Below are 26718 nucleotides of genomic sequence, written 5' to 3'. Positions count from 1 at the left end.
TTCTGGTCTACTGCTACTTTGTACTGCGTGTCTGTAAAATTCAAGAATCAAACCTTCTGTTTGTAATGTTTAATACCAGGTGACGGCAGCATTTCATCAGATAAGTTACAGTAAAGCAAAATAATTTCCTTTAAAATAAAATATTGCAGGTCAGAACAGCACAATGTAAAAAAAACCAGAACATATTTAACATTTTGAAAGATTAGCATCTGAACTATGATACTAGTTTTATAATATTACATTATATCACAGATCACTTCTCAGCACCAAGTGTGAAGCTCATTATTCAAAAACAACACTAAGCGATACATAAGATTTGATGCTCTCGCTCTTTTCAGTGACTTTTATCATTTAACACCTCAGAGGTCCCACTTTGCCTGTAAATGTCTCTTACATCCGTAACATTAAAAGATGAGTCACATTTAAAGAGCAGCCAATGAACAGAACCTCGGTGTGCAGACAGGACCCCTCCAGGATCGACGAACCAAACTACTAACAGACAGCCTCAGTTGTACCCGCTTAAAAATGTTTGCACTCCTGCAGGAATGAAGACAGCAAAGCAGAGACGCTGCACTGACTACGAAACGAAATCTTTCCAAGCACCAGATAATCCAGATCATCAGTCTTTATTAAAGGTGGCCTGTTTTGGACGGTTTAACCCCTCAACCCGGAGAGGCCTGAAGTCTCAGTGAGTCTTAAACTTTATCACCTAAAGTATCAAACAGGATGCCTGAATTCATTTTGTAGTTTTGGCTGGACAGTTCTCATCTTTCAGGAACCATTTGGATTTTGTCTCTAGCATAAACTGTAAGAGTTGCTCGTAAAACGGGCCCACTGCTGGGCCAAAGTGCGACGACCCGACTGCCTGCTGATGGCGCTGTGTGCCCAGCTGCTTGTTGACTTTTTTCTTAACTGAAAAACTGGCATAAAAGGGGGTTTCTCAAACACATGCCGACTTAAACACGTCTGTCCGCCCATTATTGGTGGTAACAATCGATTTTTTTAAAACCTATTAATGATTAGTGGATAATTATTTCTGTATGAAGAATCCGGGTCTCGTCATAAATGCTATAACCAGCAAAGCACCGTAAGACAAATAGGATGGACTGGATTTTCAGGCATCAATCGCACAAAGCTACTCTCGTAGCTTTCTTTGGTCAAAAGTCACAAAATATCAACTACGTTTTTATGATTTTGAGTAGATTTTATTTGCAATTAGCATGTTGATAAACGTATTACACAGATTTCTTTGATGCTGTTTGTTTGCTGCCTGTCCTGTGAAATTCCAGCAGTTCCTCTGGATGCTCGAGTATTACTCTCAACTAAAAACGGCTGTTTACAGAAACTAGTTAAAACATCAAGCTTACACAGCAGATCAGCCACTGTCAAGCACCAACTACACATTCAGATTACAGTGCATCGTGACTGTTTGAGCTCTAATCATTCGGAGGTCTTGTGTCTCCCTGCCCTCTGCTGGACCAAACCCAGCCCTCTGTGGGCCCAACATGGGAGTCCAGTGTGGTGCAGAACAGGGAAAGCTGCAAGTCTGCTCGAGAGCAGCTCCAAGTTTCCAACAAAATCATTTATTCAAATCTATGAATTGATTAAAATTGGAGAAATTTGGCACAAAACCCTCTTTTGAAAACTACCGTTTGAATTTGCTAAGGACACCTGGTGTCAGACTTCAACTGCCTCGTTGCATATATAAGTGGTAGATTTCAGCTGTCCTGTTTAATTCTGACTTTTTTGAAGATTTTTGGAGGAGAGTACTTAAATGAATTATCATTTACTGAAGTCTGCAGCTGGGAATTTACTGAAAACTGTGCAGATTTTAACACTATAGGAAAATAATGACAGCTGCCAGCGTTACCCTCAACCTCTCAGAAGATGCACCCGTGGTAACAATGTTGCTTCGTTCTCCTCCATTCACAAACTGTGTCCATGCCACCGGCCTGCCCGGCAGGGTGACGATAACATCCCATCAGGCTTTTACTGCTGAGGGGTACAAAGTCTTATTTTGTGCCTTAATTAAGACACGAGACACTTAATTTACTTCTCATTATCAGTGTTACGACCCTGATTAGGGGACAGGAGGGGAGTAACATACAAGATTGGTCAAAGCTAACAAAACTGTCTCTGTCCTGTTGCTCTTCACCCTGAATGTTTAGAGCTGAGCCTGCAGACACTGACATAAAGCACTGCAGACGGGAGTTGGCAAATAAAGGATGGATAAAAGCACTGGAGGTACAAAAAAAGAAAAAAAACAGCAGCAAATTACTTTTTACGCCAAGTCGACAGGTTTCCAGTGTTTTGTTTTTACTCACATTTCCACACAGAAATTGGTCCATTAAACATGTGCTTGTAGCAAAGACTGCACTTTTAGCATAATGAGTCACCATTGGAGAATTTTTAGAAACTATTTTGTATTTTCTAAATAAGAATCCGGCACATTTACGTATGATGTGCGATCAAAGTGATGAAAAACAAATCCGCTTACAGCAGTGTGTAGCCAGGAAATACTGGGTATATATTTGAAGACAACGCTGATACTGCACTTATCACCTCATTAAAGTAGTCTGGTTTCTCTGACACTGATACCACACTTGGCACTGATGAGACACCAAAATAAAATTACCAGCAGCAAGTTTAAAAAAAAAAAAAAAAAACCCCGCGTGTCGGGCAGTTTGTGCCGCTGGCACGTTTTACTAACAAACAGACTTTTCTTGCAGTCAGTATTCTCACATCAAAGAAAGTCCACAAGGCTGCTGAAAGGAGAGGCAATGAGGGAGACAGTGTGACTAAAATAGAGCCATGCGGACGGTTAAAAGGATTTAGGAGCTTAGATTTAGCCCCCACTTTACTCAACACAACACCATAAACAAGTTTGTTCTTGGTGGCTCTGCAGCGCCTGCTCCACAATAACCCCCAACATCAGGTCTGTTTAACCATGTGATCACCTAACCTGGAAGAGGTGCGACTCTGTTCATTTGAATTGCTTCAGTCAAGCCACTAAACTTAAACCTCTCTGCATTGCAAGAGGGGTTTTCAAAAGCTTGTGAGAGTGATTGTTTTGACAAACTGAAGCAGACTTGGGTTTGAATCTGAGTGAAGAGCAGTGGTGGGGAATATACACAGTCAGCTGCAGACATCACAGAGCGGTGTTCATTCATAATGTCTCTGAAGTCTGCTCAAAGTCTGCCCAACCGCCCCCGCAGGCCTCCACACAGAGACTCCTGCTTTATATCAGATAAGAAAATTTACATCACCTGGACCAAAGTGGACCCCAGCAAACTGATGGATCCATAAACTGTAAAAGACTTAAACACACACACACACACACACACACACACACACACACACACACAGCAAAGATGAAGGGCTGTGAGTGGCACGTTGACCCAATCACATTCAAAACCAGTACAGGTAAAAAGCCAATGAGAGTCCTTGATCTACAAAACTAACTTCACACCTGGTACCATCCACCGCCAGGTGTGTTTGACACGGTGACAGAGCGACTGAAATAAGATAAAACAAAAGCTGATTGGATGCAGACAAACTGAATGTTTAGTTTGTCACCATCATTACATTTTGCAGATTCCTTGTAAACCTCTGCAGGCTGACAGCAGCCGCCGTCTCTCTCGAGCAGTGATGCCTGCAGCATGCAGGGGGAGCCTACAGTAGGACGTTTAAACCACTACATTTATCTTAAAGCTCTAGTTATTAATTGCAGGTTTAGACTATTACTATAAAAAAATAAACCTACTGATTAATTATGCTATAGTACTTATAGATTAAGCTAACCAGCAATATATAGAGATATATGTATATATAAACTAATTTAAATGACTTTTTCCCCATGGTGGTAAAACAGATCTGACCCTGGGAAAAATGTCATGTTGGACATACAGCCAAAAATCTGCATACTTTTTGGAAACTTAATATTACATTCACTTTAGTACACAGATGAACTGTACCCTTCCCGAGCCTTTGGTTTACATTCTTTCTGTCAGTCCAACAGTGTCGAGTTCACACACTGAATCTAGCAATTCAGACACACAAATGATCATTTAAGACATGGTTTAAGGTTTTTGTCTGATGCACCTGATGTCTGTACAGCTGAAAATGAAAAAGCACAGCTCATATGTAAGAGTCCATTTCATTTCTTCTGTGTTTACAGTTTATCACAGAGCGTCTCTGATCAACATTCGGTCCTTCATCAGCGAGCAGACGCACAAAGGTGACTGATGGATCACTGCAGCTGCAGACGTTCATTATTTTGTTCGTTCACCGTGCCGAATGACCAGAAATGAAAACGTCCTCATCCTCTGGTCTCGTCTTTAACTGTCCTCACTTTGAGGAATTTAATGGCATCATGAGATTACAGTATGGAAACGGACACCCCAGGGCGCGTGTCCACAGTCCATTTGCTTCATCTCTGATGGGAAATGAATGAAGGCTTTTTATTTCCAGCTGTTCGTCTTCCACAGGCGGCCCACCCACAGACCGAGAGGATGACAGATGGAGAATAGAGTGTGCCGTCTACTTTCTGCTCTCTCTGTCATGACTTCCAAACATTTTTAGTTTTCATTTGTTTGTTAAAAGGTGGTGTCACAAATTTCTGTGCACTGCTCGGAGTTTTCCATCAAAATGTGAAGACAAATGCTGTGTTGGCTGCTCACACTGTCAAGTCCCATCAATCCACATCGATTTTGTGGGTGTTAAACTGATGCTAAGTAATAGACTGACTATTATAAGCAACAATAATTAAATAACAAAAGCTTAAGATCAGAGAGTTTGACAGGCCTTCATCACACTCTCAACAAGGACTTTTTCCATCTCTTATCTGTCCTTTCCTGACTTGCACCTTCCTTTTTTAATCTCCCTCCCTCTCACTCCTCTGTGATGGTGGGCAGGTGAGGGGTGCTGGGTGAAGTAGGCATGCTCCGTAAATCAGGCCGGACAGTGACGCTGGAGATGGACCAAACATCGCTGAGCTCTGCAAAACAGAAAAACCCAAACAGTGTTCAGTGAGTTCACAACAACAGTTTATACTGTCACATGGTGTCAGCATGGTGGGAATTAATACAAAGGTGAAACTGGAGGTCAGAGGACTTAAGGAAAGAAGGAAGGACAGCATAAATGATGGGGTACACTACTGAGGTAAGTGCATGATACACAAGCACAAATCCTGCAGATCATTATTTTCCAATTTGTAATTATTGTACAGCAGCGGGTCTCAAACAGCGTGCTGTGACACAAACTCCAATATTCTGGCAAATCACATATTACTGCCATATGCAGCTGCACAATGAGTAATAAATTACTTTTTTCTTATTTCCAGTCCTTTCAGTAGGAAGTCATTTACTGCAGAACAAAGTCACAAAACAAAATTCTTTCAAAGGGAACCACATCCTGTTTGGGCCGTTTCAGTGTCACACATTAAAAACTCCAGAGTGTGATGAGGGGATGGAGGAGATGTGCTCGTGGAACTTTTTGCGAAGAAAAGAAATTTTGTGTCACATCATGAAGAGTCTTCATCTGACAGTGAAGTCAAAAGAACTGCTGATGTGACAAATGGTAGTGAGGATCTTTTTCAGATATAACTGCCACCTAAAAAACGCTAATGCTTCAAATTATCCTTATTGTGACCACCTCGGCAGTCTGCAATGTCAGCGAGGACGGAGAGAGCAGACAACTTCTGTTTCAGACTGACACTGCCAGTGAAAGATCGTTATCATAAGAGCTGGGTGTCCAGATATGACCGAGCCATTGTCAACATTTTTTTAAACTGACAAGTCCACAGTGTGCAAACGTAAAGGCACTAGATCAGGTGTAAACAGAGATCAGAGGCACCGCCCCTCCAAAAAAGACTGTAGTCTAACATCCTGAGGTGTTTGAGGGAGAACAGAACAGAGGCGATGTTTATTCCTCCTCTTCCACCCTTTTCACCAGCTCTATTTATTAGAATAATAAAAGCTACATTGTAGCCACAGCCACCCTGGGGCGCACTGACAGAGGCGAGGCTGCCGGACACTAGCGCCACCGGGCCCTCTGACCACCACCAGTAGGCAACGGGTGAAGTGTCTTGCCCAAGGATACAACGACCGAGACTGTCCAAGCCGGGGCTCGAACCGGCAACCTTCCGATTACAAGGCGAACTCCCAACTCTTGAGCCACGATCGCCACGACAAGATGATCTTGAACTGTCTTTTTAATTTTAAGGGGCTATGTTCTTGAACTTTTTAAAAACTTTCATAACAGCTAATGATCTTTGTAGTTTCACAGAGTTTCATATGATTTCCATGGATGATGGAAAGCAGTTTTTCAGCAGGAAACACAGAAAGATGCACATTAAAAACAGGGTTCATGACTCATACAAGGTTCTTGGAGGGACGACATGCAGGGCTGACATGCGGGGGGTCATGGGTTGAAGACCAGGGGGAGGGAGACAAGGGCTCCAGGAGGAGGGTCAGAGTGAAGAGCGCTCCAGCGAACACAGATGATCTCGGCGGAGTCTGACACACATGACACATACGACACACAGCAGGAGATCACTGCATGCACAGATGTTTTCATGAAATAGCTACAGTCTTGGTGGCTAGCCTGCTACATAAGAAGCTACAACAGCACTGTGTGGGTGACTATTTCAGCCGTTAAGCACGATTACTGAACAAAGTGAAGGCTGTGAGACTATCACTACTGGCAGAAATCTGAGTGTTTTCCTCACATTTCTGACCGTTCACCAACCAAATATGAGTATGACGTGTAAATCAATGAAATACCAAATTAAATTTTTTTTAAAAAGGACAACCTAATTTTATGACAACATCACCAAACATTTAATTTCCATGTAGTAAAAACCCCTGAATATGTAACACAGTCTTCAATGAATGCAGACTAGCAGCACCTTTAAAGTCTAAGCTAAACCTCAGCCGGGATGAAAGTGACACAGATGTTTACATCTGTTTTCATCAGTTTGTCTTGTCTAGTTGCAGATTCACCAATCATGCAGAACTTTGACCTTTGAACCTTAACGTTCACTCACAGAGTCACACAATAATGGAAGCATCAGGGGAAATAAAGCGTTCAGTATTTGCCCAAGGACACTTCAACGTATCACAGAAAACAGGTAATATCAGCCATGACGGGGACAAAGCATGACAAAGTTACTGGAACACGTGTGTAATCTGCTGAAAGTTGATGTTTCACATTTATCCAGCACTGTGTACAAGAAAAACGTTGTTATACCTGTCCTGAACTTGCTGTATGGTCCATTCTCGTGAGTCTGCCGGCTGCCGGACCAGAAGGGCAGGCCTCGCTCTCTCCACCTGTCACACACACACCGCAAACAGAGATCAGAGCAGCAGAGCGTAACCTGGTGTGCTGCTGTGTTTACCACTGTGCTTTGAGGCTGCTGCATGTAGCAGCTTTGATGTGTACACATGTGAGAGGAGGTCTGGGCGAGCCTCAACTGAAGCCCGCCTATACAAAGAGTGAAGGAAGGAGCAGATGATGAAAGGAGCAACGCAGAAAAAAAAAGTACAAATAAAACCACAGAGGATTTTCTTTGTGGTGAAGAGCATCGTCTGTGTGACAGGAAAGACTCCAACTCTCTTCATATCCTCAGTCTAAGGGCTGCTAGTTATAGTCACAAATAGCTAACCTGAAAAAGCTGTGCTTGAGTTCAGATCTAAATTAACCCCTCGTGATCTCGCTGTGAACACAATCTCATGACAAATTCAGTTTGAGTTGATAAAACAAATCGTGGCTGAATATTTGAAAGCACAAAAAAGGCAGCTTCTTTAGATAAAAAGGAGCATTTATCATTATTAATGCTGTTCTTAGTAGCTCATTACTTCGTAATGTATGACTAGACAGATAATCAAAGTTAATAAATCTTTAAATGAAACTGACATCTTACATCAAGAGAAAACCCGCCGAGCGTCACATACTGTGAAATGTGTGCAAATATCAATAAATATAATCAATGTGGCTTTATTGTCATTTTTATAATATTTTAAAAATATTATACTTGAAGATAATTATTATTTGAAGAAGAGATTAAAGTAAATAATTAGACGCAGAATATTAAAACATAATTTTAGGATCTCTTGAAGCTGAACGAAAAAATATTCCGATATTATTTTTGTGTGAAGAAATAAAATGTTTGCTTCCACAAAAGTGAGCCACACCGACTCAGCCCAGCACAGCTTATGCACAGGTTATGGTTAGGTTTAGGGTTAGGCATTCATTTTTAATGGTTAGGGTTAGGGAAACCATTAATATGTCAATGAAGGTCCTCACTAAGATAGCTGAACGGGCTCGTGTGTGTGTGTGTGTGTTCCTACCAGTGGAATATGAAAATTGCAGTGATGAGGAAGGCTGACACCACATCAGTAAGAATCCACATCAGACTATATTCCTCTGGGGTCTAGAGAGACACAATAAAAGGATTTATTACATTTATTAAACAAAGAGTTCTGAGATTTGTTGGGTCACAGATGGAGGAGACTGAGCATTAATACGATTATTCAACACAGTGATGGTAAACGGACTGAACACTCTTATTAAAATAATAATTACACTGGAGCTGGAGCAGGAGAGAAGGTTTATGTAATCAAATGCTCACAGGTACAATCTCCAAACACACACGACACCTGCTGCACAAGCTTCAGTGGATAACAACAAATTTTAGACGTTTTTCAGTGAATTACTCAGAGCCTTACCTGAAGCTTGCTGACACAAGCCTAAAAACTGTTTTCATCAGGCATAATGGGAGGTAATTATCTGAAACTAAGGAGAGGGACCACAGCTCAGACACTTCCCTTCTGCTTCTCTGTCATTAGCACATGGGGATCTGTCTCCTCGGGAGCTGCTGCCAGTCCCCTCACAGGCCTTCACCAAACCGCAGCCTCAGTTCATCCTTACACAATCTGCCATTATCTTCTACAAATGCTTTCATATCTAACAGAGTATGTGGTGCCAGCTTGTGAATAACTCTTTAATGAAGCATGAAATATATTACATGTAAATGCTTGTAACCAATCCTATTACTTTTAACAGTTTCTAAGTTCTAAGAGCCTTCTGGTTTCTTTAACCTCCTAAGACCCGAACTCTTTCACGGCATGCATTTTTAATTTATCTTTTCTATTTGGGCTGATTGGGACCCGATGAATGGAAAAACAAAGAATTATCTTTTTACCTTATTTTGCTCTACAAGGGTCTGACATCCACATATGAGTACATTCATTTTAAATTTTGATAGAACAGTGGTAGTATAATGTCCTCGTAAGTGGATATCAGTAGGGATGGGTACCGTATCCGGTGCCATGATGGCACTGGTTCTTTTTTTTTTTTTTTTTTTTTTTCTAAATGACATCAGAAACAGCAGTATGCGACATTACGTGATGGCAGAGCTTCAGTTCATCCTTTGTCATTTTTTTTTTTTTTTTTTTTTTTTTTTTTTAATAAATAGGACAGGGGGAATGAATGAGAGAGAGAGGGGGAGAGAAAGAAAGAAAACCAAAGGGGAGAAGAGACGGTGAGAAGGGGGGGGAAGAGAGACAAAAAAAAAAAAAAAAAAAAACTCCTGGGTCACCTGTATGGAGAAAAAAACAAACAAACAAACAAACAAAAACAAACAGAGGAGACAGCAAACAACAAAGAGCAACATAATAATAGAGAAAACAAAGCACCATACCATCACAATAAACTAGCTAGTCATAGATATCAGTATTTACTAAGTAATAAACGATATTGTGCAGCACGCAAGATAGACAGCGCACAGTGTGCTTTGAGGCAGCAGCCAAGAAAGCTGTAGTCCGCGTCTGTGAATACCCATGTGTGCATACCTGTGTGGATCAGCATGCTTGCATTCCAAAAGTTTCTCCATGTAATGATCTGCTAGGGAGTGTGGGGGGGCCACAGCCCCGTCCTCCAGGGTGTGAAGCGGGTATGGAGGAGATCAAAACTCCAGACATCCAGAGGCCCCCAGAACACAAGAGACCATGGAAGACCAACAGAGGGGCAGCCGCGCCACTGTTCCAGTAAGAGCTGAGGAGAGTCCCAGATGAGGGCTCGCCCAGCAGCCGCGGAGCAGAAGTCAGGGGGAGTTGCAGTGACGCGCCCGTGAGCTCCGCCGGCCCCCAGCTGCGCCTGAGTGACCGAGCCCTAGGCCGAGAGGCCGGGGGCACCCCACCTCCAAAGGGGCCCGAGCAAGCCCCAGGCCCCAGGCCCCGACAAGCGGCCGCCAAGGAGTGAGCCGGTGTGTACCCGGACGCCCACCCCCAGACACAAAGAACCACCAACACACCGACACCTGAGGGAGTCCGCCACCGGCAGGGGAAGTGGTGGTGGGTGGAGATAGGCCTCCAAACCTTGGAGGGGATGGCACTGGTTCTGACATGAACGGTAGTAACCAGACCAAAAAGCAGCGCACATTTCGGTGCTTTTTTTCTTGAGATGTCATACACTTTGGATTCTAGCCAATCATTTTACCTTTCCAAGGATAGTAGGCGGGCCTAGGTACATACGTTCTTTTAGGGCAGAGCTACAGATTAAAAATGCCCAAGGCCAAGCGGTCAAAAGTCTGGCTGTACTTCACAGCAAAAGATGCAAACTCAGCTGCCTGCAACAAGTGCTTTAAGCTGATACTGTGATACTGTCAAAGGAGGCAACACCTCAAATCCGATGAAATACCTGGCGACGCATAGCGTTTTTTTAAAAGCCGAGAAATGCACCCGTATTTGATAGCTTGCTGCCAGACCTCACAGCGAGCACATCTACTGCAGGTGGGTTGCCTGTTATCGGACCCAGAGTTAGCAACATCCCCCAAGAACCTGAAGAGGAGAGTCCTGGCCCCTAGCCCTGCCAGTGTAGCAGAAATGATGACGGATGATGATGCAGCAGCAGCCGTTCTTCTCTGGGTGAGTAGCTTAATGTTGTTCGTGTGTAATTTATTTTATTTATTAAATTAATGCATGTAAGGTGAACTAGCAAACACCGTCGTAGTTACATGCGGCCGTCTTCTTGTTTGATGGCAGATACTCCCTTCACCCTGGCCAAAAAGACTAAAATGACCAAAGAAAAAGTGGAAAACAGTTAAACATGAGAGGTTTAGGACAAGTTTTGTGTTTTTTCCATTGTTTAAGCACTGCTTCCAGCCAAGAGTGATACCATATATGCCCTATAGCTGCAGAAAAGGCTAACATTGTTATCTTTTTACAAAAAAAACAAAAAACAAAAAACAAACAAACAGCTGAACATGAGAGGTTTTTGGACAAAGTTTGTGTTCTCCATTCTTTAAGCACCGGCACCGTTTCAAAACTACCGGTTTGGCACCGGTATCAGATAAAACCTAAACGATACCCATCCCTAGATATCAGGCCCTTGTAGAGCAAAATGTAGTATTTTGGCCTAGACAACCAACATTTGATGTCCACATATGTGGACGCCGGGTCCTAGGAGGTTAATAAAGTCTAATATGACTGTCTCATAAAAGAATTGGAGGTTTGAATCTGCTCACCATCAGGAACAGCGGCTTGTTGATGTTGGACAGGATGTGGATGGAGTTGGTGGTCACGGACTGCGCTCCAGCACACCAGGCCAGTGTGTAGAGCCAAGGCTGGCTGATCACATACAGGTTAGTGCTGATGTTCACTGACTGGTACTTTCTGGGGGGGGGGGGGAGAGAGAGAGATGCAGTTTAGCATGCCAAGCCTTCTCTGACAAAGAGACATCGCCTGGATGGGAGCGCATGCTGCTCTGAAACCTGTTAGCATTGATCGGGCTTTTCCAAATGTGCAAGCTGCCAATTCCATCTGCACTAATGCACGCTCATACCAACAAAGACGTGGGCTTCTGAGGGATTAACTTTTCCACACATTTGCAGCCTTAAATTTAATGAAAGACTGTTACTGATGAAAAAGAAAGCTGTTAAGTTTAACTCTGGTATTCATACATTCTACTGCAGTTTTTCCAGTGAGTCAGTGGCCTGTAAAAGACTTGTAAAAGTTTGACCGCATGCTTTATGCTCTGATTAAAACCTATCAGGCAATAACAGTATGACTCATTCCACCCGTCACCGTTGGTGACAAATAACAGTTGAAACGTTTTCATGAAGATGAATCAGTTGTAACAGTGGAAGATTATTTCAGTCGCCTGTGTAAGTTGTGTTGAAAACTGTCTGTATGTGAGTCACTCCACCATCTTTCTTTCCAGATTGTTCTCCCACAGCTACTGTTAATGTACAACTACCTCCCTCTCTTATTCTCCTCTCAGCTGGACCCGTCTGTACCTCCTCCACTGCTTCCTTCACGCCTCTACTGAACAAATTCCTCTTTATCCACACTTTCCTCTCCTCACTTCGGCGATGAGCATCTCTCACACCTGCCCTTTATCTCCCTCTCACTTCCCTGAGGTTGTTCTACAAGCACCGAGATGGAGTCACTGAGGAAGCTGCGTCCATCTGTATCTGGGTTACATAACTGCACACATGCACAAACACAAGAGACCAATTCAAAATGTCAAGTTTCTCTCAGTTGGTATAAATAGGGTTGTTTTGCCACTAGATGGATGTGATTGCATAATTGAATGCTTGAACTATGTGCAGGCCATTATATCTGTTGTTGTTTTTCTAGTCTGAACTTACAGACTTGTACAAATAACTATGTTTAATTTGTATTTTAGAAATCCGATTTTGCATGAATAGTTTTTCTGCAGTGCATAAAAAGAAGAAACACAGAGCAGAACTTCCATCACCAGGACATCGGGTCAGGCAAAACCTGAAGAAGCAGCTGATTGTGTTGCTGTTTGTTTGTCACAAAGATGACAGCCAATACATTCAAATGAATGCTATTATTTATATCTGCTTGATTATAATTAAACTCACAATTAAAATTGTGTTGGTTAATATTTGTTTTATCTTTAATGTGTTGTTTGAGTAATTTATGCAAGTTAAAATGACAATTCAAATCATTAACAGCCCTGGTATTGGTTAATAATTCATGAGTGTGAGCATGTGGCCTCTCCTGACACGAATACAACCTAAATCTGAAGAAACTCTGAAATAATTACCGCTGCAGTGATTAACAATCTTTAATTAAAACTGCCTAAGACAGACGTTTAATGTATGCCGTTTATCAGCTCTGTACCGGATCTGTTGCTGAGACATGGTGCTGTAGTGCAGGTTCAGTCTGGTGATGTGTCCGTCTGTCAACTCCTGGATAGAAGCCTTTTCTCCAGAGGTCTGCTGCAGGTGTGGGTCCACAGCCTGGACCTGGTCCCTGTCTTCAGATGGCAGCCACAGGACCTACAGCCACACATAACACAGTGAGCAAACAACACCAGGAAAAATTAACAATAGGAAAAATAAATGCACTGATTGTGTTTGCAGAACGGCACTAGACTGAAACCAAAAATATCCCCATTAAACCAATTTAACGTTATCTTTAAATCAAAGTGCAGATACATTAATCCTGATCAGTTACCTGCGAGGAGTTGATGTGGGCCTGTACCACCTGTAGAGTGGTGTTGATGTATGACAGACTGTATGGGTGTCCAAGCGGTGGCCTGCGCAGGTCGAACAGTACGAGTCTACCACTTCGGGCTGCTACCTCCAGGAACTGGACCAGTGAGGGAATAGACTGGTTCTGGGCCTGGGAGCGGTCTGCCGCAGAGAGGGATGACACGGTGCCAAACGGATCCCTCTGCAAGTGAGAAGCAGAGTGATGGTGAGAGGAAAAAAATCAGGTTGAATTTCACCTGCTCTTAACTTAGAGGGACATTTTCTGTCTTTTTCTTTGGCTTAGTTGTTTATCTGTCGGTCACTGCCAGCAGGAACTCAAACAACATTTGTGAATTCTAAATATCTGTAGGAATGTGTTTCTTCAGTAGTTTCTGTACAGATGATGCATTTCTAAGCCAACAACATGCTGCTGTTGCTCTGTGTTGAGCTGCGTGCGTGCTGGTCATACCGATAAGAACCAATCACCAGCGTTCAACTGCTGCAGCTCGGTCCAAGTGAACATGGAGGCGTCGAGGTGTGTCCTGTTTGGGAAAACCTCCGCGATGTTAGTGGTCCTCTTCAGGGTGGAGTCGTGCATCAGGAAGGGAACACCATCAAAACTACAGACAGAAAGAAATATTCAGTGAGTCACAACACGAGGATTCAAGAAGGAAAAGTAGGACTCCAAGATGAAGGGTAAGTGATACAAGGGAAGAGGAAGTGAAGAGGCAGTAAGGATGACCAGATTCACTGGTCAGCACTGATAATATGACTTCATAACAACAATATGTAGATTTATGATACAAACGGAACCCCAGAATCTGCCCTGCAGACTCTCAGTAAGTTGCACTTATTGAGCTTCAATCCTCTTTCACAAATCTGTTGATGTGGCTGAAGGAATAAAAAAAAAAAAAAAAAAAAAAAGAAATCGCTGCACTCCTACCAGAAAGCTCACCTTATGAAAGACATTATATAGTGTAGTTACACAACAGGAGCCCAGTATCATGCACAACATAGAAATACAACTCATTCTTATGAAAGCACCACCAGACTCAACAGCACTGGATTAAGCTAACCCGCTGATGTTGAGCCATGCAGCTGATCCTCCTGTTTTCAGGTTGTAAAATGGCGCTAAACGTTTGGTTGTAGGCTCACGGGAGTGCTCACCGCTAATTGGATTAGCATGGCAGTAATCACCTCAGCAATGAGAGAAGCGTGCTAGCATCTGATCTGTGTAATTCAAGAGACTCGGCTGTAGTTCACTGATCACCTGATCTGATTGATCTGATCATTTTACCATTAAAGAAACGCCCAGAGGTAACAGTCAGTGTCAAAGGATGCACCGATTGCAGTCATGAGTTTTTGTAATCCTGTAATGTGAGGCTGGCTTTAGATGAGCAATCTTTTCGTGCCATCTGCAGTCTGGATTTTAAGTTACATGCCAGGTTCCAAACTTTCACACTTTTGGTGTGAGACACACTTATTCACTGATTCTTCCTATTGTCAGCAAACAAATAACCCACCAAATAAGCCTCTGAGATAAATAAAGCATATGCCAGCATATATGACTGGTGAGAACACATCCTGTCAGAGGTTATAGGTGGATGCTGAGGTAGCAGTAGTACTGACATATTAGAGTGAAAGATGGGAAATTTTCAGCTTAACCCTCCTGTTATGTTGCGGGTCAGATTGACCCAGAACAGAAGAGATGTCACATGTCATCTGCATCATTACAGAAAACGAAAAAAATCAAAATTATAAAAGAAAATTGTAAAATAATCAATGCCAGTGTTTCTGACACTTTTGGATGAGTAAATTTGCCCCGGGTCAAATTAACCCAGGAGCATAATCGGTGTTCCTGGAAACCAACATAACAGGAGGGTTAAGAAAGAAAGACTGCTACGCTTGTTATGGGCATACAATACGACGCAGCTCAAGTGGTGCATCTGAACTAGCTTGAACCAGCAGTTATCCTGAGCACCATCAGACCTGCTGGGACATTTTACTTTAAGTAACTCTGTAACACTGAGACTGGTCCTTGTAACCAGGAAGTCAAGTTTATAATGAATTTTGTAGATTAAATTCAAGATCTATCTGTTTTTACAGCAGTGACATTACTGTGTGCAATTCACATGCTCCATAAATAAAAGAGTGAGATAAAAAAAATCAGTAGGATGACACACCTGATGGTGACATCAGTCTCCAGTCCTTCTCCTCCAGCTTCCACTGCCTTCTCAAAAGACATCACAGTGTTCTCCGGAGCAAGCTACAGAAAAACAAGCAACAATTTCAGAAGGGATTGTTGGAATGGAATTCCATGCTATGCTTTATATTAACTAAAATGCCATATAACCATAAAGTGCCGTATTAAGTCGACACGGCCCTGAAAATAAAGGCATTAGACTACGTGTCCTTGGGGGTAGAAAGCTGTAGACTCTTGCTCACGCTTGCCTGGGAGAAAGTAGATAAGAGGGGACCATCTTCTAGTGGAAAGTTACTGAAACACTTGTTTAGACTAGAGAGGGACCAGCAGATTGATTGTTTGATTGTAACTGATTGTTTATTCCGAGATGAAAAACTCAAAGGGGATATTGCACTGTTTTATGATGCATGATACTACTGATTTATAAGAAATACTGTTTGCAGAGAATCATGGCCTTATTTGTCTGATTAGAAAGAACAAAACATACTGCACAGGAAGCCAAGGTCATAACTTAGGCTTAGTCTGGAAGGGGGCCGAAGCTATAAGAATGTGAGAAACAGTCAGACACTTCGAGATTTTGCCGGACACCCTCCTGTGCAAATCTCCCATCCGGACGTTTATGCCTAAAGGGTTGTATGGTATAAAGAGATTGTTGATTGAGCATTAAACACCAAGTGTTGTTCTTTCAGCCCAAAGATCAAAGAATTGAGGTATTTAACAGGATCCAACCATCGCCCTGATCAGACATATTCTAACAGGATTGCACACAGGATGCTGCAGAAGCAAAATCAGTTTCCAAAACGTCAATCTGGATATCAGCCTGTTTTCTTTTCCTCATTACATCGTGAGCTTTAGAGTATCTGCTGAGCTACTGGGCACAACTTAATATAAGCTGTTTATATTTATTTCTGATCTACAACAAGCAGCACAACTGTTAGAACTGTCACAGCTGACATTAACTTAGATGGAAACCTACTTCCACGACAGAATTGACCTCCTATGATGTCAATATAAGCTCAGACGCATGTTGAATAACAAATATCCACTTTCCCTGCTGCCACCTGCATGAACATTACAGCCAACAGGTGGATTTTCCCGTTTCACAGCTAGCCAAACAACGAGGAAACACTGACTGTTTAGGAGACACAGAGTGAAAGTGGACAGTACATCTTTGGTTTCTTAACATGAAACTCTTTGCTGTAGCCAGGGGGAGCACCAAAGTGACCCCCTTAGACTTGTTAGTTTTAATCTTGTTTTCCACTGAGGTTCACTGGTTTTCTAATATAATGTAAGTCTATGAGCCGCTATGTTACATCTATGCAAGTTTGTGACAGCAGGGCTTCATGGTGCAAATTAATCTTTGTACACGTGGTGTTTAATGTCCACTTTAACTCCAAGTGGAAATTTTTTTAATGACTTTATTTTAGGGCAAAGTCAAAAAACTGTTTGGCAGTTTATTTTTTAAATGCCCCATAAGTAGGATGGCAAAGGGTCCAATTTGTCCCAGTGGATGGAAATGCAAGGTGTGAAACTGCAGCGTGGATCATTGTTTTCTATTTTTACATAACTGCACTGCGATTCTTGATGTGATGATGTCAGCGTTATGATGCGTACATTACCCAAAGGGAGGCTAATCCACAATCACACAAGTTAAAATATTTTGCAAACTTACTTTAGGAATAAACAAAATCAGATCAGATGATAATGGTTTAATTCAGCCTCACCATTGGAGCTCCTCTGTGCCCAATGAGAGTAGGGGCAGGTCCCAGAGTTCCCGCCTCTTTGATGCAGGGCGAATACATTCCCAGAGGAACCAAGTAGAGCGAGAACAGCACGGACAGAAAGAGTCCCAGGACGGCCACCTGACGGACTAAATGCCACAAAAATAAATAAACGGTCATGAAACAGGAGCGTACTACTGCATACTACTGTCCAAATATTCTGCACATAAAATACACGCATTCTGCTGTAATTTGTGCAATTCACATGTAAACAAATCCTAATACTAACAAGCATAAAACTTCACAGTTACAGGAGTGCTATGCAGTAGAAACTGGAACTTAATCAGGATAATATGGAGTAAATCTTTCTTGATAGGATCAACATAGTGCTTAACAACAGCAGCCATATGGGCAACACAGGGAAGTCTGGACAGAGAGCAAATACAAAGACCTGAATTGTAGCCTCTTAAATACAGATAATAATAATAAGACTATTCTATGAGTTTTTATAGTAACTTCATGCAAGACTGTGTATAGTTTAAACTTTACAACAGGCAGAATAGCCTTTTTTAATTGTCTTCCCTGATGAATAAAAGATATCTTACCCCACTCATCACCCCACCCTCTGAATCCACCCCGAACACCATGTTACCCCAGAATTCGTCTGTTCGACACAGAAAGCTGACAAATAAAGCACCAGAGGTCAGCAGGACTAAGATTTTAATGAGGGGTAAGTTGCCTCCAACTAGGCTGAAACAAATCACGTCTTCACTAATAAACGAGGCTCTGAGTTTGTTTCATTTAGAGAAACTCTGCAGGCAGCACCGGTTTATTCTGTGCAGGTCAAATTAAAAGGTGAGACCAGAATAAGGACTATTTAGACGGTTGCAGCAAAAACAATAAATCTGTAACTGTGTGAGGACTGCCTGTATTTAATATATCAATTTATTAGTATCAAGAATATCACTTATTATTGAGTCAGGTTAACAAGGGAAAGAAAATATTTAAAAAAAATCTTTGGTTATACATTACTGTGCACAAATCTTGAGTGACCCCACATTTCTTTATAATTTGCTAGGAAGATGGAAATGAGTGCAGCCATACATGTACACAGCAGAGTTTGCACGATTCTAAGAAGCTTCAATATTTGGTATGGCTGCCTTTATAAAGCCTGAGCCCACTCTGGTAGCTTTCTTCTAGTTTGTTTAAGTAGTTTTCAGAGACTTCAGGAGACTTGGCTCAACTGAAGAACAAATGCATCTCTCTGTGTCAAGTCTCTGATGGTTTTTTTTCCCCCATTTCTTCATCTGCTGTTGATAGTTTTTAAGCTTTAAAGACCTACCACCTCTTTTGCCCTCCATTTGTCAAGTGTCCTCAACCATACCGAGCTATACTACATTTTCAGCTAATGCCTCTTTGCCACACCGTGTTGCCATGTGCATGTTTTTTGTACATTAAACTAAAAAAAAAAGGGAACATGTTGTGTTTTTTGTGACCCACTGCTAATAAGAAAGTGCCTAAAAATTCAATTTAAAATGTGATCTTTCTAAGTTGTCAGTTATGTGTTGATACCACACTGGGTCACAGTGTAAGTATTGCATCAAATTAGTAAAATATATAATTAAAATGTTGCACAAAATCCTCACACCAGTGCTGCTACTCCATGTCTTTCATTAGAGCATCAAAAAGCAGAACAAAGGTTTGGCATTTTGCACAGGAACAGGATTAATGCCCCGAGCAAGACAGCGTTGGCAAGCCCTGCTGTGGCCTCTATGTGTATATATATCTATGCACGAGAGCTATGACTACTGCTGAGTCATTTGACCAAGGAAGGAAGGCCAATTTTACACTTCCCTGCTACAGATAAAAGCCAGATTTAAGTGGGACTTTTTGTGGTCATTGTGGCATTAATAGAGAGAGAAATTCTGCCCTTTTGGGAAATGTCAACAGGTGCTCCTTTGTCAGCCTCCCACTAAAGAGTCTCAGCATGACTAAGCACAGACACTCCTACTGCTGCCCCGTCTGTCTCCTCTTTGAACAACCTGCCCAAAACCATCAGAAACCATCAGCTACTGTTACAAACATCATCAAAATAGAGGACAGACATTTTGCTTTTCTTTCACAGGAATCCTTACCAATGTTTAAACCAATCCTAAATTAAATAAACTCATAGATTTAATCGAGTATAATAAACGCACATAGCTTCAAAGTCTGGATTATTTTCTAATGACCAACAGGAGGCAATGACTATGGGACATCCAGTTTCCTGATAAGTTGTTGGGCTTAATCGCTAGTTGGAAATTATTACGTATGGCACATGGCTCATTTTACAGGTTTTAATAGCTTTAATAGTTCTCCCAGTATCCAGTTTAACTTTGTCCAGATGTTTATCTCAAAACATTAAAGAGGACTAAGCCATATTACACAATCTGCTTCTGCTAGCACAGACCCCTGACACGAGTCTGCATCCTTCTGCCCGCTAAATCACCATAGCAACAAGAGAAAGTACCAACAGAGAGAAGAGAGAGAGAAGAGACATGGAGGTCAAAGCCATTCAGCAGAGAGGAAAGGACATGACACAAGACAGAAAGCAACCTGAAGACAGGTTAAAAGAAACAGATGGCAGCTAAAGGGGCAGAGCTGGCAGGGCACGAGATCAGAATGACCTCGAGACCAATAAAAACAGACTCAGTTTGCAGGAAAATTACTCAAATAAAAACCCTTTTGTGCCTAACGGTGGCTGGAGGGAGATCTACAGGTTGATAAGCTTTGACAGAAAAGGAAGGATTTGCTCAGGAGTACAACTTTTGCAGCCAAAAAGCCAATAAAGAAATTCCCTAAGATCCTTCAGCCTATTTTCTCTTTCAGTTACTGTACTGATAGGCTGCATATTCCTATTTCTATTCTTCTCTCTTTCCCAACTATCTGATACTCTGGCTTTTAAAAGAGAACAGGTTCTAAACTGAGACAAAAACGTGCTTTTTGTTCCCTTTATTATAATAAAACATAAAAACATAGTTTTTTTTAAAGGGTGTAGTTCTGGTGTAGCATTATCAAATATTTAACTACTTTTCATGTGATTTTGATTCACGAGTTCTTCCATGTAGATCTACATACAAGATATGATTAAAAACCTATAAAATCAAGCATATAAAAGCTGAATCAGATGCTTAAGAAAGGTTCAGTGTTGCAAATGCACAATCACCCACAGTATGAAAGACGTGGACAAAGACATCACCCAGGTTCTGTTTTAAAGCATCGACCTGAGTGTTTGCACTGTCCTCATGTTGGTGTTTAAAAATCAGATATGACGAGGGAATGTTGTGTCTTTCAGTTGTGGGTAACAGACATGGTGTCCATAATACAAATAGAAAAGTTCAGCAAAGACTCAAAAGATTCTCTTCTGAGTGTCTGGAAACCCTTCTTGGAACACTTTGCGAGGGCCAGATTGGACTAAACTGGACCCAGATTTGTAAACTCTCATCAACTCCAGCTTTTGGTACTCTATCCTGTGGTGTTCTGTGAAGTGCATGTTTGCTTGAATTAATTGTTTTTTCTGGAACACATCTGAGACGGTCTGTTTTTGTTTGTTTTGGGATTTGTGTTGGTTTATATTTTGAAAATGTGAAATAAAATAATAACAAAAAAAAATCAAATATGATAAACTTCAGCAGATCAGACGGAGAAACTGAAGACACTGCAAGCTCCAGGAATGAGTCATTAGTCAGTAACTCAAGTGATGAATGAATAAATTACTAAATTAACTTCATGCTTTATTCAGTTTGACCTGAAACTTTGTAAAATAACGAACACCCGAAGTCTTTTCACAACCAGAGGAGTCGCCCCCTGCTGGCCATTAAAAGATGGCAGATTTGAGACATTTCCATTTTGTCTTCACCCTAAGACGGTTGAACCCATGTTTTACACCGTCTATGCCCCACCCGACTTTCAGTGTTATTTTTAAAGTGCAAAACATCCCTTACCTTTCTTGTTCATGCGAAAGAAATGTAATGCTATTGGCCAGGAAAGAATCGCCATCAATGACACTGCAGCCACATGTAGGTAAGGTGCTGTGACCTAAATATAAAAAGAAAGCGACAGCACGTAATAAACATAACTGTACAAATCTCTCTGCTAATATTTATGACTACAATAATAACTGTACAATGTTTAATAAACTGTGGTTAATTATTTGAAAAAAACAAAACCAAACAACGAATCACTCCTTGCTGTGATTGGCTGGTGTGGCTCACCTGCAGAGAGAGGAGGAGAGTCTTCCATTCTTTGCTCCAGAGGTCAGAGAGGATGGCGGTGGCTGTGACGGAGAACGCCAGCGTCACCACAATACCAGACTGACAAAGAGAGGAAGACGAGAAAATACAACGTATGTGAGTGCACACCAACGGAGACCTGAAAAACCAACACTTCATGCTCTTTTACATTTCTGTATTTATACCTTGTGGCTCCAGTGAAGGTACAACCTCTGGCCCTCAGAAAGCAAACACACCGCCAGCACCTAAACAACAGGTGCAGAACAGGCTTAGAGTGTCAGACATTAATATTCTTAATATCCAATATCTATTAATATTAGCGTTTTATAAAGCTGATTAAAGCAACCATCTGTTAAACCTTTAACTTCAAGAACTTTAAAAAAAAATAAAAATAAAAATTTATTTTGTCCTGATTTTTTCTTATTATTAAATTTCTTTCATGTGTCCAATAAAAACAGTCAAATCTCTACGGATTTGATCAAAGCCAATCTTCAAAGCAGAAAGTCAACTGTTAATACAGATTTTTCTTTCACATGTTTTATATAAAAGTCTTACATAAGTTTGTCACTCTAGAGAAGAAGACAAGCTCCTAAATGTCAAACGACCTGCTGATGGAGCCCGAGGCACAGTGCACACTTGTGTCTAATAAAACGCTTTGAAGAACTCCAGTTAAAGTGGAAAAAAACAAACAAGTAATCTGTGATGTTTCAATGCTTTGCTGTTATTGCATAACTGCAGGAGGGCACAGGTTGGTAACAGGAGAGCAAACAAACAGTCAAGTAGGTCCCAATAAGGTATTGCTGAAAACTTGCTGAACTTTAATAAGAACATTGTTGTAGCTGTAATACAAAGGCTTTCTTGGCAGCTCCAGGGAATTAAAGTGGCAACCACTATTTTCTTTCTTTCTTTTTTTAATTGGTTTTCTATTACATTTCCAGGTTCCAGACGGGTTGAAATCTGAAATCGGTGTTCATACCAATAGCAGAGCGATGTATGTGAAGAGAGCCGCAGCAACAATCAGCAGGACCAGAGACCAGGGGAACCAGAACCCAAGATTCCCAAAGTTAAACCTGAAGATACAAAAGGACAGAAACAAAACTGTAGCAGCAGCTTCATGTCTGTTTAAAGTGTGCTTCATGGTGTGTTTGGTCAGTTTAATCCACACCAACTCTGAACAAAACATCAAACAGTCATCAACTGTGGACATTTATACCTGTGGACAAAAACTGCAACATTTCCTGGAGACAGTTGTCATGAATCTGTAAGTGATGTGTTTTATGCATATTTTGTGTGTGGAGCACATGTTTAACCAGATAAAGCTGGAACAGAAAAGCTCTTTAAAAGCAGCAACAGTTGTATTTTTTACTTAAACAATGTTTTCTTTGAGTCCTAACCAGCTAGGTTTTGTTACAAAAAAAATAACCAGTTAATGTAGTATTGTGTTGCATTTTTCAATACAAGTTCAAAGTGTGAAAATCAGTGACGATTGAATGAACTCCCAAGATGTGTGTCTTGCTCATGAATCAGTGCATATGAGTGTACTTAGACTTATGAACAAATGTTGTGGGAGATTCAAATGCTTTATGACAGTTACAGCTGCTCAAGTTGTCTTTTTCTGACTCTGAAAAACGTTTCACTGACGATTGATTTTCAACTTTATTTCCTCCAAACAGCTCTACTCTTATGGCTACATCCCAACTCCATCACATAAAACAATGGATGCACTAAAAATTACAACAAACACTTGATGAGCGGTTGTGAAACTGAAGCGTACAATGCAACCCAGAAATGGAGACGTCTTCAAAGTAAAAGTTGCATCTTTTGTGACATTTTTCTTTCAGCAATAAGGGACAACTTTTACTTTGAAGGCAAACATTCTCAGTTACTAGTTTGCATTTTCTCTACTGCTTGAGTGTTTGCAGACATGTCATCTGTGTTTTTAATGCAAACTATGGGCAAAAGTGACAATCTTCTAGCGACCAAAGACATTGCAAAGGTTTTTGGTCCAGAACCTTGTTTGGGACTGATTTCACCCAGCAACAGCCAGCAACCTTCAGCAACCATTTGCCAATCAGTTGGAAAATAGAGAGTAAAGGTTTCCTCTCCAGACATATGTGCCTGAGGCAAAACATTAATGTGTGAGCACTTGTCAGTGTTTGTCAGTGTGCTCAGTACGAACCAGTCAAAGTCATTGTAGTCGTTCTGGGCTTCACTCCAGAAATAGAGGAACACAAAACTCAGGAAAAAGGTGAGGATCAGGAGGCCAAAGCTGCCACACTCCACCTGTAAAACACACACAGAAGTTCAATCAAACATCCCATTTCTACTCCACAAAAGAAAAAAATCAAATATATTTGTATCATACTCCGCTAGCTCCTGGTGAAGATGTTAAACAGTTTAAAGGCGAACTTGTTTTCTCGGGGTAAAAAAGGTTTACATTCATATTTGGAGCACAAACTCCCTGATGCTGAGGACGTATTTTATTACCAGGTGCAAATAGAACCACTAAATATTAAAACCAGCTGACAGAGCGTATGCACATACTGATATTCTTTCATAGAAAAAGCAGTCAGAGTCAGCAGGCCAGACTGAGGAGAACCGGCTGGGTAATCAATACTCTTTGCACAATCAGCAAACTAACCAACAATCTGCTTGTTGCAGACGGTGTGTGTGTGTGTGTGTGTGTGTGTGTGTGTGTGTGTGTGTGTGTGTACCTTGCTGCAGCAGCACTCTCCCGGCTGTGCCCGGGCTCTTTGGTATCGTCTCCATTGGCAGCCGTAGAGGCCAGCCAGGCAGGAGACAAATGGCTGGTGTTCATACCTGATACAGATACAAAAACACTCAGGATGACACTTTCCTAAATACAGCATTCAACATATTAAATACATGTTATGAATGAACTGTAGTCCTACAATTTTATTACAAATAGGCTTTGAGCAACACACTTTACTGTCATTTCTGAGAAGTGTTAAACTGGACATTTATGTTTTTTCTGTCATGTACTATTACAGGGGTGAATCTTCATATAGAACATGGACAAAGCCTATGGGCAGGTAACCTCTGCTATCCAAAGGAACAGGCTTCAGACTGGTCTCTTTGGCCCCCCACCCCAAATCTTGGCCTTCCACCCACCTACTGTTCAAACCTGTGTTTGCCGGAAGGGACAGAAGAGAGTCAGGAAGGACAAGACAGGAGCTAAAAGGGCTCGTCTTTGAAGCATCGAGGCCCAGAAGGTTTGTTTTCAAATGTTTAAAAAAAAAAAAAAAGGGATCATGCACAGTAAGGGTCAATGTATAAATGTGCCAGATTTAGCTTTACATCTGCAGCCCCTGACAAGTCGATGGCCCTTACAGCATAAAGAGTAAAAGAAAACTAAAAACACAAGAGCATCGACTCAAAAAAGAAAAACCAGAAAAGAAAAGCACATAAACGTGAGGATGTACACAGTATTTCAAATCGTGACAGCATGTTTAATGATCCTGTGACCACTGTGTTATACTGTGTCCAACTGATATGATGAAAAAGCATTATTTTAATCTAGGATTCATACAAAGGTACTCCAACATGAAAATACTGAGCTGGAAATGAGCAAAGAATAGTGCAGGGTGTGAAATAATCTAATCAAAATAATGTTGAGTGAAAACCCAGATTCACTAACATCTAAAATTAATAAATCTTTGCATGACAATGTGCTGGTTGCTCGAGATTTTACTGAAATCAACGAACTGCCAGCAACAAACATTTCCTACAGTAAACACACAGGAAAATAGCACAGTTTAGATGATGCATTCAGGTTATCTCGGTACATAAATAAGCTGTGTGACTCATCCTGTACAGATGGTCATACTTTAGATCGAACAGTCCTCCATGAAAACAGTGTAAAGCTCATCGTGTACAGACAGGATGTTTGAAAAGTTATTTTCTGATACTTTAAAACAAATTAAGTTCAGCCCCGAGGAACCAATGGTCTAAATTCTAGATTTGAAATCAGGGTGTATTTTGTTTTATTGAATGCCTCTTTGTACCAGTGTGTAAAAATAATTCAGGACACTCCATTCAAGCTACTTTAGGCTAACCCTGTCTGCTGTTTACATTTTCTGGATGTGTTTTATTTTTAACTTTGCAGGCTCTGTTAAACCCTCATAAAAAGTGCAGCTGTAACAAAATCTGCTGCTGAGGTTGCCTTGCCTCTCTTTCTTCATCTCTAAACTGCTCAGCTTTAGCTGTCTCTCTGATGTACTCTAATGTTATCCTGGTCACTCCCAATGAAAATCTTAACATATTCAGCCTCTCCAGGGCTTGCAAAATCGCTAGCCCCGGGACGTCGGGCTGGTGATTTTGCGAGCCCTGCTCTCCACTTCCTGTCTTTTTGTCAGTCCCAAACATCATAGCAAGTCTCACTACCATCTTGTAAACCTTCCCATTCACACTTGCTGATATTCCTGTGTCAAAAATTGCCTCTAACATGTGTCCCCACCATGTCTCCACCCTGCCTGTTCGCCTTACTTGTTTACTGTCAGTTGCTCTGCATGGTTGACCCAAGCTATTTAAACTCATCTTCCTTCACCATCTCTGCTCCTCGCATCTTCACTTTTCCATCTGTCTCCTTCTCATTTAAACATCTTCTGCCCAGCGTCTCTCCTGTGCACACCTCCACCTCTCCAGGCTCTCTTCCACCTGATCTCTGCAAACATCATATTTCAGAGACCTGACCTCATCAGTCAGCCTGTCCTGTCACCACTGTCCTCATACATGTCCTGCATCACCATCACACACTTCTCTGCCCTAACTTTTTCCATGACTTCCTCATGAAGTACCACAGTTCACCTCTTGGCTTCCATTATATGCTTTCTCTAAATCCACCGGACCTTGGTAAATAATGATTAGAAGCTATATTAACTTACAATGTTTCCTTCAAGATCAAGGAAAGATGACTAAGAAAAAAAAGAGGTTAGAGGCCATTTTTTGGACTATTCAACTACAGTCTGTATGTACCACAGTGAGTGTAATGGTGATGGT

The 26718-nt window shown here is 41.4% G+C and overlaps 1 protein-coding gene across 2 annotated transcripts in view; it reads right to left on the bottom strand.

Annotated features, from left to right (window-relative positions):
* Positions 1–54: 54 nt before the first annotated feature.
* Positions 55–26718, bottom strand: part of LOC146560291 (glycerophosphodiester phosphodiesterase 2-like) — a 42488-nt gene continuing 15824 nt past the window's right edge. Inside the window, exons 3-18 of one of the 2 annotated variants that reach the window (XM_085244272.1) lie at positions 24414–24519; positions 23879–23982; positions 22676–22769; positions 21885–21944; positions 21682–21780; positions 21412–21505; positions 17432–17577; positions 15688–15770; positions 13974–14124; positions 13488–13706; positions 13152–13309; positions 11525–11672; positions 8349–8431; positions 7249–7328; positions 6378–6515; positions 55–4996 (exon numbers count right to left, since the gene is read on the bottom strand). In XM_085244272.1, coding sequence (XP_085100398.1) covers positions 6421–6515; positions 7249–7328; positions 8349–8431; positions 11525–11672; positions 13152–13309; positions 13488–13706; positions 13974–14124; positions 15688–15770; positions 17432–17577; positions 21412–21505; positions 21682–21780; positions 21885–21944; positions 22676–22769; positions 23879–23982; positions 24414–24519 — 1720 coding nt within the window. In that variant the 3' untranslated portion in view covers positions 55–4996; positions 6378–6420. The remainder of the gene's footprint in view (positions 4997–6377; positions 6516–7248; positions 7329–8348; positions 8432–11524; positions 11673–13151; positions 13310–13487; positions 13707–13973; positions 14125–15687; positions 15771–17431; positions 17578–21411; positions 21506–21681; positions 21781–21884; positions 21945–22675; positions 22770–23878; positions 23983–24413; positions 24520–26718) is intronic. The other variant, XM_085244271.1, reaches the window with a different exon arrangement.

The sequence above is a fragment of the Mchenga conophoros genome, linkage group LG14 (genome assembly GCF_057382185.1).
Source record: "Mchenga conophoros isolate Kocher_MC1m ecotype Shallow Benthic linkage group LG14, M_conophoros_male_GT1.1, whole genome shotgun sequence".
Lineage (NCBI taxonomy): Eukaryota > Metazoa > Chordata > Actinopteri > Cichliformes > Cichlidae > Mchenga > Mchenga conophoros.
This window is presented reverse-complemented; position numbering and strand designations above follow the sequence as displayed.